Raw genomic sequence first — 11,922 nt, 5'->3', positions numbered from 1 at the left:
GACTAATGCTACAGTTTTTCATGTAAATCAGTGTACGTGCATGCTGGGAGCTGGGCTGGAACAGACACAGTCACCAGGGAAACGAGAGGGGCTACAGAATAAAACAGGGGCCCCAGAGAAGGCAGTGGCCTGGGGTCCTCCCATGCAGCCTGCTTTGTTTGCCCTCACATTCAGACAGTTTTTCTTCTTTCCTACCAACCTCAAGTCTAAACGCTGAGTTTAAAACCTGAAACCTTTAGACCAAGTCCCCTCACCTCCTTCGCATTTCCCTTGAGCCAGCCACCCCACTCCAACTCAGCAGGGCTGGAAACTCCCTGTAGCTGCTCAGGTGATGCTTTGGGTGCTAAGGAGGCTCCTTGGTCTCACTGAGCTAGTGCAGATGGAAAGATCTGTCTGCACACGAGGCTCTTCATCCACCATGCAGGATCGTTATCCTCCCACTCTATCCATTTGAACCTCTATAGGCAGGGCAGGAGTTTGGGTCCATATTCCTGCTTTCCTGCCCACCAGGAGCCTGCTGCACGCCTGGAAGCCAGGCAGGGGTGATGCCCCCGGGTGCAGGCTGTGCTTAGCTGGATAAGGACTGTGCGCTGCTGTACTGCCTAGCTGACAAGTGCAAGGCTGTTAAGATAATTGCTTGGAGTGCACCAGTGAAGTTGAGGAAGTTCTGCTGAAAAAGCAGCTCATTAGATCACCCTCTGGGGAGGAGCACCAGCAGGGAGATACAGAGTGCAGGAAGGGGGTGGCTTCAGCTCATCGTTCTGTGGAACAACCTGATGCATTTCCTCACTCTACCGGCTTTTCTCCTCCTCCAGTACGAGCGATCCATGCTTCTGGAACCTGAGACTGGGAACGAATTTGAACTCCGCACCTGGACTCGCAACAATATCACTGAAACCCTGAACTCGCTGAAAGTGAACACAGTTGATGACATCCAGCAGATCTCAGCCGCCCTGGCGCAGTGCACGGTACGTTCCCCGTCGCCACCTCCAGCCTCCTGCTCTTCCAGGTGCAGACTAGATGCTCCCCGATTGTTGTTCTGCTCCCCTGTCTCTCTCCCCCCCACCCACACGACATGGGGAGGACGGGTATCACTCGTAGAGATCATTGGAGTTTCTGTGGTGATGTCCTGTGTGTTGTCAGCTCTGCCCCTCGCCGTGCCACCCATCTGGGTAAGATGATGTATTCATGTGCTGGAAGACAGCACCTAAGAACTCCGTGCCTCTTCTCTGGTACCAGGATGGAGAAACTCTGACACAAATTGCTGAGGGAGTCACAGAATCTCTTGAGGACAGGCTGGGCTCCCGTCAGGAGTAACACAAGTAGAGCCGGACCCGCCTTGAGCCAGGGGACAGCGCCAAGGACTGATGTTCCTTCCAGCTCTATTTCTACCGTACCAGATGAGAAACAGCGCTCGGCTCCGCTGCTGAGAAGCGCTGCGTGCCACTGCCAGCTTGCAGCTTCAGCTCCCCGGCTCTGGGGCTCCTGCCCGGTGGATTTAGGAGTGGCTTTATGTGTTTTGTCAGACGGGCAAGGGAAGAGAGCCCAGTTATATAATGCGCCTGGGGTTTGGTGGGCAGCCAGTCGGCTCTGGTGTGTTTTTCCTCCTCGCCCTCCCGGATCTTTGCTTTCAGGACCGGAGATGGGTACCCTGGCCTCAGCCACCCCTTGTCTCCCCAGCCAGGTCGGCACTCTTGCTCAGCGGAAGTGGGTTGGCCTTGAGATGATCATGAGCTGCTGCGTCCCACCCAGGGAGTCTTGCTTCTGCTGCTTCTTTCTCTGCTTCAGAGTCTGTAAATCTCAAAAAATCACTTCTTTCATTTCACTTTTGTCCAGGGATTCAGAGTTCGGCACATCCCGTTCCAATTCTGGACTGGCTTGCTTCTGTCTCTCTCACGTGCTCTTGCCTTGCGGCTCAATCTCACTGAATCGAACTAAATTCTAGATTCTAGAACTAGAATTTTTGTTCCATGTGAAAAGCTGGTATTCCAGGATTAGTTTGTGCTCTGGATTGGGATGAAAAGCTTAGAAAAACAATAATGTAGAATTTCCCAAGGGATTGAGACTCGTGCGGAGTTCACACTTTTCCTTTCCTGTAGAAATGTCAATCAGTGCTGATACTTTTCTAATTTTACCTACAGGGGAGAGGTAAAATCAGAAAGAATTTCTCCGGGAGGGGAAAAAAGGAGTCTCAATCCTCTTAGTTGATTCTCCTTTCTAAGCAGTAGCTCCCCTTGGGTGGTTCCTCCCTGTAACCCTTTTCCTTCCCCACCTCCTTGACACCCAACTTGTGGAGCCCAATTTACACGGCATGTCCTCGCTTCTCATCACGTACAAATAAAAGCAGAGAAGGGGGGATTCTAGACCTGCAGATGCTGTTTTGTTTCTTCACCAAAACACACGGTGAATCACATCTGAATCCTATGATGATTAAAAGTAAAAAAGATGAATAAGAGCTAGGAGCGGGGTTGTGGTAACAGCTTCCATGTGTTGCCTCCCTCCCTCTCATCCAGCCCTCGAGAGCGCGGCGAGCTCCAGGCCATGGCTGGAACATTCTGTTTCTTGGATACATCTGGGAGCAGAGGGAGGGACATCCATCATGCCTGAGTGACAGGATCCCTCCCACAGCTTTCAGGAGTATCTGGACACTGAGATGGGTTCAGTAAGGGCTAAATCCTGCCATTGAAGAGAGCGGAGTGGATGCAGGAATCTTCCACAGGTCCTTCAGGTTGATTTCTGGAGGAATAATGTGTGGCTCATGAGATTCAACAGCTGGAGACGTGCTTGATCCTTAGAAATGAACTCCAGGGAAGCTGAATATGCTGATTTTTGTTGCGCTTTCCAACCCTCATGCCTCCCTCTGTCAGACTCCTGGCACGCCTACCTGAGCGCTGGCAGGTTGGCACGTGGGAGAAGGTGGACGGAAGAGTCCTGGAGACACCACCAACTTCTTGGCATCTCTCAATGTGAGCAGAGCAACTGTGGTCCCTGCAGTCACCTCCCTGGGGCTGGAAAGAGCAGGGGTGACTGAATTTCAGAGTGCAAACAGTGTTTGAAGAAATGTGCTCAGGTCTTCACGGGACTGAGCTTACGGCTGCTTTAGTCTTGCCCTGGGAGTGTTCCCACCGAATCCAACCATGTTTGCCTTTGCAGGTGGTGAGCAAGGAGCTGGTTTGCAAGTCGTGCCTGGCAAGAACCTTGAACAAGCTGGAGACCATGATGACCATTTTACAAGGGGAAATGACCCAGGGCACCGTGACACCGACTGGCATTGCCGACAACATCCTCAACATCACAGGTCAGTTCTGCTCCGGCAGGAACGGATGAGAGCTGGCGAGGGCGCACATCTCCCTGCACAGGGTGCTGGGGGGAGCTTTGCAGGCTCTCTCCTGTACCATTGGGGGTTTGGCCTTTTCAGGATGTTAGGAAGGCTGCATCTAACATTTGGAGTGGGGTCCCCGCAGGACTTGCTTCTCCCTGCACTTTTCCCAGGGTTGTCCTGGCTTTGGCAGCTGTCTCTGTGGACATTTGAATGTGACAGTTGTTCATAAACTCAAGGGAATTCTCTTTTTAATAAGCAATGAGGAAATGCTGTGGCTTCCAGCTGCTTGCCTTCTTGGTTGCAATCTGAGGAGGGTGCCAGATTTCACTGGGACACCCATGAGCACTGAGTGGGAATTCCCACCTGGTTACCCTGGGAGGAAGCAGAGACACCTTTTTGCACTCCTTGTTTTGCGTTTCTGAGTGTTTTCCACTTCACAGCGCAAAAAAAATTGGTAACATGCGTTTGCTTTGTCCATTCCTTCCCTGTTGCCCAGTGTGCCATTCCAGTCACTCTACGGGAGGAAAGGAGAGCCTGGTGTGATAAAGTATTCACCACCAAACTTTGTAGATTAGCCGAGGGACCGCAGGAATTGCCGACAGCTCTGGTTTTAGCTATGGGCTACCAAACACTGCCAGTGCAGAGGGTCACACGCACAGTGTAGAGGGGCAGGGAGAAGACAGCAAGGAAAGACTTGTCTCATCATTTTGGGAAGGTGTCAGGTGTTACCTAGACAGTAGCAGTTATCTAGGCTATTTACACCTTCCTCTGTTTGCACCTTTGTTTTCTTTCCAGGTGACCTGATCCACCTCGTCAATACGGTTTCACAAGAATCCAAGCCCCAGGAGCTGCTCGGTGATTCCCACAATCTGCTGCTGGCTCCCAAAGCCTACAACCTGTCTTCCAGCCTGATGCGAATCCTCATGAAGTCTCGAGTGCTGAACGAAGAGCCCCTTGAGCTGGTGGGAGGAGAAATTAAGGCCACAGGCAAGCGGTCCGATCCGTTTAACTTGCTTTGCTACGAAAACACACCAAACTGTCAGTTCTCCATCCCCCAGGCGTTCAACAGCACCCTTTCCAACCTGACGGATGTCATTCAAGTCATGTTCCAAGTGGACTCCAATCCTTTCCCTTTTGGTTACATCAGCAACTACACCGTGTCCACAAAGGTTGCTTCCATGGAGTTTCAGACACACAACGGGGTGCAGATCCCCATCGGGAGCCTGGACTCCGAGAAGGCCATCACCGTGATGGTGTCGAACAACACGGACGCCGACAATCTCTCTGCTGGCACCGAGGTCATTGAGGCAAGATCGTCTGTGACCCTCATTGTGACTATGGAGAGCAACAACAGAGAAGCAGGGCTGCACTTCCAGCTCACTTACAGAGTCCTGAACGGTAGCGCAGACAGATCCCAACTCTTCCTGCTCTTTGCTCTTTCTTCCTTGGGAGAGGAGGGCCGGGTGTTGCAGCAAGGGGAGAGCTGTGTCAGGAGATAAGTGGTGTGAGAGGGTGTCTCAGGTGTAGCCACCAAGTTCCCCGCTGCATGGTTGAGGTTCTGGCTGTCAGTGGCATTTTCTAGTCCTCAGGGTAATCCTTGCTTGTGGATTCTGACACCGAGAAGCCTTTTCCTTTTCCCAGCCCTCCCGCTGAGCCACGTAGTGGTGAGCCACTGGAACAGTCCAGTTCTCCCTGGTGTTTATAAAGAACTCTGGTTTTTCTTCCCCTGCCCACGCAGATCACTACATTGCAAGCGAACCTGAGCCGTTCATCATGGCTTATCTCCATCACGAACCAGAGCCCAACGAGCACAACTGCAGTGCCTCTAAGAAAATTGGCCTGGATGCCCTGGCTGGAAGTGACCACAAGCTCTACACCTTCTTCACCTCACCCAGGTAAGAGAAGCCTTCAGGAGAGCACCTCTGTCCTCAGAGCTCATCTTGCCAATGCGTCACAAGAGGAGAACGCAGGTTCCTGTCCACGCTGCTTGGTTGCTGTTTGGAGCGAGCCAAAGCTCACTAAGCACTGCTGTTGGGCTGTTGGGACAGCCAAAGAGTGGGGTAAATTACAGCAGGAGGCTTCTCCTCCTCGTGGCGTGCATTCTCACCTGTCCCTGCGGCAGGGTGCTTTCTGTGGGCACGCGTCCGTCAGAATGGGCTTTGTGAATCGTGTCTCCTTGCTGTCTTGCCCTCCTCCAGAACTGACGACACCATCCAGAAATACTACTTCAACATCACCAACCACTTCAGCTGGTCCCCAGTGGAGGTGACCCTGGGGCTGTACACCTCCCTCTGCCAGTACTTCAGCGAGCAGGAGAAACGCTGGAAGACGGAAGGCATCGTCCCGCTGGAAGAGACCAGGCCAGACCAGGCTGTGTGCTTAACCCAGCACCTCACCGCCTTCGGGGCCAGCCTGTTTGTCCCCCCAAACTCTGTGCAGTTCATCTTTCCTGTGAGTAAAACAAAGCAGAGGCTGTGCCACGTTGCCACCTGCCTAGCAGATTGTTGTCACTTAGATAAAAGCCTCGGGCTCCTGTTGTCTCCATGTTCAGGCTGGGTCACGGCTGCCCTGTGTGGAGCTGGCACACCAGCACCTGGGAGCCTTGGGGAGCTGGAGACTCAGGGAGCTGTGCCCTCTGATCCTGAATCCTGGCTGCTGCTGCTAGAAACAGACCTTTGCAGTTGGCTTTATTCCCTATTCTGGACACCTCGCAGTGTGTTCACCTCTTAGTGAGATGCCAGCTGCTCCTCCTGGCTGTCACCCAGTGGTTCATCCCAGCGAGCTTGCAGCTCCCAGCTGCTCCCTGCGTCCCACGCTGTTCCTGGCGCTGTGAGTGGGAGCAGAGAGCTCTCAGCAGCTGCTCCAGCAGCTTCAGCCTGCGGCTGCAGTCACTACGTGGGGCTGTGAGGACGCAGTGAGTGCCGGGAGAGGCCTCTCTCTATCTGCACGAGGTGCGAGTGGTGGTCATAGCCAGGGAGGAGGCAGCACGACTCCTGGGGATGGAAGGGATCCCCCCAGGGAAGGGATGTCCCTCAATGTACTTCTTTTCTTCTAGGCTCCAGGCCCAGGTCTCAACTACATCGTCCTGCTGACGTGTGCCGTCTGCTTTGTGACCTACTCGGTGGCTGCGCTGATCGTGCACAAGCTGGACATGATCGACATTAACCGAGTCGGGGTGATTCCCTTCTGTGGGAAGAATGGGCTGTACAAATACGAGATCCTGGTGAAAACTGGCTGGGGTAGAGGATCAGGTTAGCCCATAGTCTATTCCTGTGCTTGACATCTGTGTGGTTGCCCTGAGATCCCACCTCAGCACATCATGCACCAAGTGTCCCCCTGCACGGCCCAGAGGTGGTGTTGGGAGCAGCACTGAGCAAACAGTTCAGGGCTTCCCACAGCGTTCACAGTCTTTGTTGTGTGGTGATGGGGCAGGACAAGAGCTGTGGAGAAGAGCAAGCTGTCCCACGGCTTGCTGCTGGGGTGGGACAAGCAACTGCTGCTGGAAGGAACAACCCGGTATAGAAATACTCTCCCTGACTGGGCTGTGGCTGCAGGAGCAGCCAAAAGGCAGTGATGGTCCCTCACTTCTGACCCTTTCCTGCAGAAGCATTCAGGCCTTGTGGGCCCTTTAGATGGACCATTTTGCTGTCCTCTAGCATCCATCACTTTGTTCTGCCATCTGAATCTTTCCTAGCAGCACGAAGGCAGACAACTTGCTGATCCGGGGCTGGGTTTGTAGCTAGAGCTGCCAGAAATCATCCTGGACTTGCAAAGCCGGGCAGTTGGGATGTGGACAAGGAGACAAGTGCCACCATGTCACTGCCAGGAACATGCTTCCAGTGATCTTACTGTAACCGTGGGTTTCACTGGCAGCACCTTTCTCCTGAAGCCACCTCAAGAATCATCCAGGTTGAGCAGGTGGACCAAGGAGTGTCTGGCAACTGGTATCGGAGAGAACTCAAAGAAAACAAGTCTTTCAAGTACTTGGTTGTAAAAAGCATCCAGAATAAACATCTCCTCCCTTTAGGGTGTTAGCAAGGCAAGGAATGTCAGATTCAGTCCCCTCCAAAGAGGAAAACCATGAGCGTTCCAAGGTCCAGGCTGATGCTGTGCTCCAGCTGTCTCCTGGGCTGTGGTTGACGCTGCTTCTGGGTGTGAATGGCTGATGAGCACTTTCCTTCCTCCTGGGCCTCCAGCTGGACCCTTTAAAAGACCATTGCACCCGGTACCAGGTTACTGGCAGGAAGGCAGGGCTGGGACACAGCTCTGCTTTGGGTGGACTTCCCTGACCCAGCCCCCTTGACCCTGCCAGGTACCACAGCCCACGTGGGGATCGCCCTGTACGGCGTGGACAATAAAAGCGGTCACAGACATCTGGATGGAGAGAACGCCTTCCACCGCAACAGCCTCGACGTGTTTCAGATCGCGACGGAGCGGAGCCTGGGCAGCATCTGGCGCATCCGCATTTGGCACGACAACAAAGGTGAGGCGTGAGCGGGGCCGTCCCATGTCCCAGGGCAGAACCAGGCTCTGCTCCGCCTGGTACGTGGACCTGCAGGCCCCTGGGGGAGACCACGGTGACCCATGGGCTCGGGAGAAGATTGCTGGGGGAACACATGGAGTCTCCATCATGAGGAAGACTGGTTGGCATCCAGTGTGATGTGCTGTGAGAGCATCTGTAAATGTCCATCCAGCCCAGGAGGTGACCTGGCTGTGCCACATCTTTTCTCTGTGCAGTTCCCACCGATGAAGGCAGTGTCACAGGGTCACTGCTGTGTCCCACTGAGGGGCTCATGCGTTGCCCTCTTGGCTTTGCAGGTCCATGCAGGGAATGTCTGCCATGAAACACTTTTCTGAGCTCTTCGCTCCTTCACTTCTAGGTCTCAGCCCCTCTTGGTACCTGCAGCACGTCATAGTCCGGGACCTGCAGAGCAGCAAGAGCTACTTCTTCCTGGTGAACGACTGGCTGTCGGTGGAGAGCGAAGAGAACGATGGCATGGTGGAGAAAGAAGTTTATGCTGCCAGTGAGTGCTCAGCCCCTGGGGTGTGGGGTTGGGCTGGCTGAGCAGCATGACAGTCCTGTGCTGAGGAGGCCCCCACAGCAGGAGGCTGCAGGAGACCCCAGAGCCTACCTGCTGGCTCGTCCTCACTGCACTGATGCCCGGCACAGCCCAGTGCTCTGCTGGACCCTTTGTGCTAGAGGGCAAGGTGTGGCAAGGACCCAGCTGTGCAGGAGGGACCAGAGAGATGCAGTGTGGATACTTCCTTGAATATCGGTCTGCAAGGAGGTCGCTCCCATCTGGGTCTCCTCTGCCATGCAGCTGGCCCTGAGAGTCTCTCTCTCCTTGTGCTCAGGTGAGACGGAGCTGAGGAGCTTCTCCCGGATCTTCGTGGCGGAGTTGCAGCGAGGTTTCTTCGAGAAGCACGTCTGGCTGTCCATGTGGGACCGCCCGCCTCGCAGCCGCTTCACCCGTGTCCAGAGAGCTACTTGCTGCTCCCTCCTCATCTTCCTCTTCCTCTGTGCCAACGCTGTGTGGTACGGCGTGGTGGGCAACGTACACCTCAGGTGCGCTGTGTCCCCCGGTGCTCCAGCCAGTCCTTTCCCTCCTCAGGACCCCCATTACACAGGACAGGACAGACCTTACGTGTGCTGGGAGTAGCTGCTTTGCTTGTGGCCTCGAGTGTGCCCTTCCCATTCCAGAGAATTGGGGACGGGGACACAGATGACAAGGAGAACCTGATCAGCTTTCCCCCTAGCCTGGTTTTCCTGTGTCATCCGTTAGCACAGCCCCTGCTCGTTTCTTTCTCTGAAATGCCAGGTTGTGCAGTTTCCTTGTTTTGGTTGGAAAAGACTCGTAAGACTCCAACTGTTAACTTGGTGATGTCAGGTCCACCACTAACCCATGTCCCCGTGCACCTCCTCTGCTTGCTCCGCTGGCAGCCCGGAGCGCTCCTGCTAACGCCGCTCTCTGATCTCTCTTGATTCTCTCCAGCAACGGGGCCGTTTCCAACCTGATCCCTGTCAACGTGGACACAGTGGCTGTCGGTCTGGTGTCCAGCGTGGTGGTCTACCCTCTCTACCTGGTCATTTTATTTCTCTTCCGGATGGCTCGTGGCAAGGTAACGAGGAGAAGTAGTTGCCGGCTGCCCAGATGGGTGTGATGCCACCAGGTTTGCTCATCTGAGGCTGGATTCTGCCCTTTGTGGTAGATCGCTTCCAGCTGGTCTCTGCACTTTCCCAGCTGTGCTACCCGGCACCGTGGCCAGACCCTTGCCCTCAGCAAGACTCTGCCTCCCTCTTAAGCTGGGAGTAGCCCCTGGCCTTAGGAGGACAGATCACTGTCTGGGTTCTGACAATGCCGATTTTAAAAGCTGTTCAGGCTCTTACTCCCTCTTGATTTCAGTAGGTACCCAAATGTCAGTTAAAGGTATGACCCCTCGCCGTGTTGGCAGGAGCTCAAGGGGTGCCCAGTGGAGCGTTGCTAATGAAATGCCTGCCCTGGCTACAAATTCAGCAGAGCTGTGGTTAGGCAGCTGTGAGTGGATTAGCTGGGGATTTAATGACTAGTTAGACACAATTAGCAGCCCTGTCAAGTACTGCAGCCAGCTGTTTGGTGACTGATGAGCAGCAAATGTGTCTGATGTTTCTCTTGTTCCTGTAAATGCTCCTTGCTCTTGCAGCAAGGGTGCAGGCTCAGGCAGCTTTGTGGGGGCTTGTACCTGGGACAGCCTCGGTGGCATTGGGCCGGGGTATGTGTGGGTATGGGTGTCCGGGAGGCAGCAGAGGAGGTGTACCTGCCTGTTCTTAGCCTTGGGATCCCCCAGCCCTGCCTGCAACAGCATGGAGCTCCCCAGCTCTGAGCCACCCTCACCTGGTCACCTCTTCCCCTCCCTTTTCTGCTCAAGCCTTCCTGTCTCCTGCAGGTTTCCATCAACCACCCCCTGACTCACTCAGACCAGCAGTCCTTGGAGATCGACAACTACCTGGATTCCTCCATCCTCGACAGCTCCTTCCCTGCTTTCCCCGGGCTCCGGGCAGAGGTAAGCTGCTTCCCACCTAGAAACTGGACAGGCTGCAGGGGTCTGTGTGCTCCACAGCTCTCGGTGCAAGGACTGATACACTCGGGAGGGGGAGAGCCACAGCCCTTCCTCTCTCCCCCAGCCAGTCCTGGGTGCTGAGCACAAGCTGTCAGCAGCTCCTGCTCTGGGTCAGTGAGCGTGGCTCTTCCTGGGTGTTACCTCTGGAGGAGAGCAGGCTCTTGGAGGGGTGGGCCCGGAGCTAATAGCAGCTCAGGCTCCAGGTTTCCAGAGACCCTTAATGTTAATAACCTGCTGTTTGAACCAGGGACAAAACAGTGTCCTGTGCCTGAAACGCCTCTGCTTCCTCCCCAGGCCTTCTCTGAGCAAACCAAAACAGATCTGTTCCTGGAGGACTCTAAAAGGTAAAGAGATTTCTGGGGATTGGGCAAGTAGGAGTTTAGCGTAGTCTTCTGCTTTGGTAGACTAGGGGTGTGCTCCCATGGCTCTTTTCCCTTCTAGACCGTCGTACGCACCGTTGCAGCTGCTTTTTCCCTTGCTTCCCATTCCCTCTGTGTACCTGATTGCACCCATTCGTCTCTTTCTCCCGCAGCCTGGTGCGGTGGCCCTCCAGCGAGGCCCTGCTCAGCTGGCCAGACCTCCTCAGCGACCCCTCCATCATGGGCAACACCATCCAGAAGCTGAAGAGAGGCCGAGCGAGCCGCCACCTTGGCCTCGAGGCCCCACTGGCAACCGAGGAGGACAGCTTGTCGCTCGGTGTTCACCAGGGACAGCCTCGGTACTTCTCCGCCTCAGGTGGGCGTGCGAGTAGCGTTGCTCAGTGCCGGGGTTTGAACACCCAGGGACGTGCAGGAGGAGCAGTCTGGTTGCTGGCTCAGCGCTGGAGGAGGCAGGATGGCAGAGCCTGCCAGCGTTGCCGCTGGCTTCGATTTGAAGGGCAGAGAAGAAGGGATGTATTTTCTTAATGGGAATTTCAGACTGGGAAAGCAGAAATCCTGGTGTGGGTTGGTCTGAAGTGAGAGGTCACCTCACTTGGCTGGGAGCGAGGAGAGGTGTTGTTCCCGTGCAATCTGAAAGCTGCAAGCAACCAGCACTTCTTCCCTGCTCGAAGCCATGGTGTGTCTCTGACTCTTTGGAAATTGTTGCAGAAGATGTCGGTCTCCTGTACCAGCGGTTTCATGCCAGGCTCTGCAGCCGAGCTGGGGTTAGACAGGAGCTAGAAGGTGGAGGAAAGGGCTTTCCCCTGGAGAGGGACCTCACCCTGGCCCTCCTTCTCCCCAGCTGCACAAATGTGGCCGAGCCCAAGCGGTGCTGCACCGTCCCCCAGCGCGGTGCTGGGCACTGTGCTCCCGCCAACGCCGTCCGCGCTCTCTCCTTCCCCAGATGAGGATCTGATCCGGCAGATCCTGGCAGATGGAGCCAGCGGCATCTCCCAGGACCTGGGACCATACATGAGGGCCGAAACAGATCTGATCTCAGGCCTGTAAGTACCCAGGGAGCGGAGTCCCCTGTAGAGGTAGTTTCTCCTGTCCTTTGCCTCCCACCCGGCTCCGCCGCGGCCC

General features: G+C 55.1%; 1 protein-coding gene across 1 annotated transcript in view; it reads left to right on the top strand.

Annotated features, from left to right (window-relative positions):
- PKD1 (polycystic kidney disease 1 (autosomal dominant)) overlaps positions 1-11,922 on the top strand; it is a gene marked incomplete at both ends in the record, with an annotated part of 48,959 nt that overhangs the window by 28,120 nt on the left and 8,917 nt on the right. Inside the window, 14 exon segments of the mRNA XM_009871555.1 lie at positions 816-968; positions 3,154-3,298; positions 4,118-4,720; positions 5,061-5,217; positions 5,521-5,773; positions 6,378-6,573; positions 7,635-7,805; positions 8,203-8,346; positions 8,678-8,888; positions 9,316-9,442; positions 10,247-10,363; positions 10,715-10,764; positions 10,953-11,155; positions 11,744-11,843. Coding sequence (XP_009869857.1) covers positions 816-968; positions 3,154-3,298; positions 4,118-4,720; positions 5,061-5,217; positions 5,521-5,773; positions 6,378-6,573; positions 7,635-7,805; positions 8,203-8,346; positions 8,678-8,888; positions 9,316-9,442; positions 10,247-10,363; positions 10,715-10,764; positions 10,953-11,155; positions 11,744-11,843 — 2,630 coding nt within the window.

The sequence above is a fragment of the Apaloderma vittatum genome, unplaced genomic scaffold (genome assembly GCF_000703405.1).
Source record: "Apaloderma vittatum isolate BGI_N311 unplaced genomic scaffold, ASM70340v1 scaffold29346, whole genome shotgun sequence".
Classification (NCBI taxonomy): domain Eukaryota; kingdom Metazoa; phylum Chordata; class Aves; order Trogoniformes; family Trogonidae; genus Apaloderma; species Apaloderma vittatum.
This window is presented reverse-complemented; position numbering and strand designations above follow the sequence as displayed.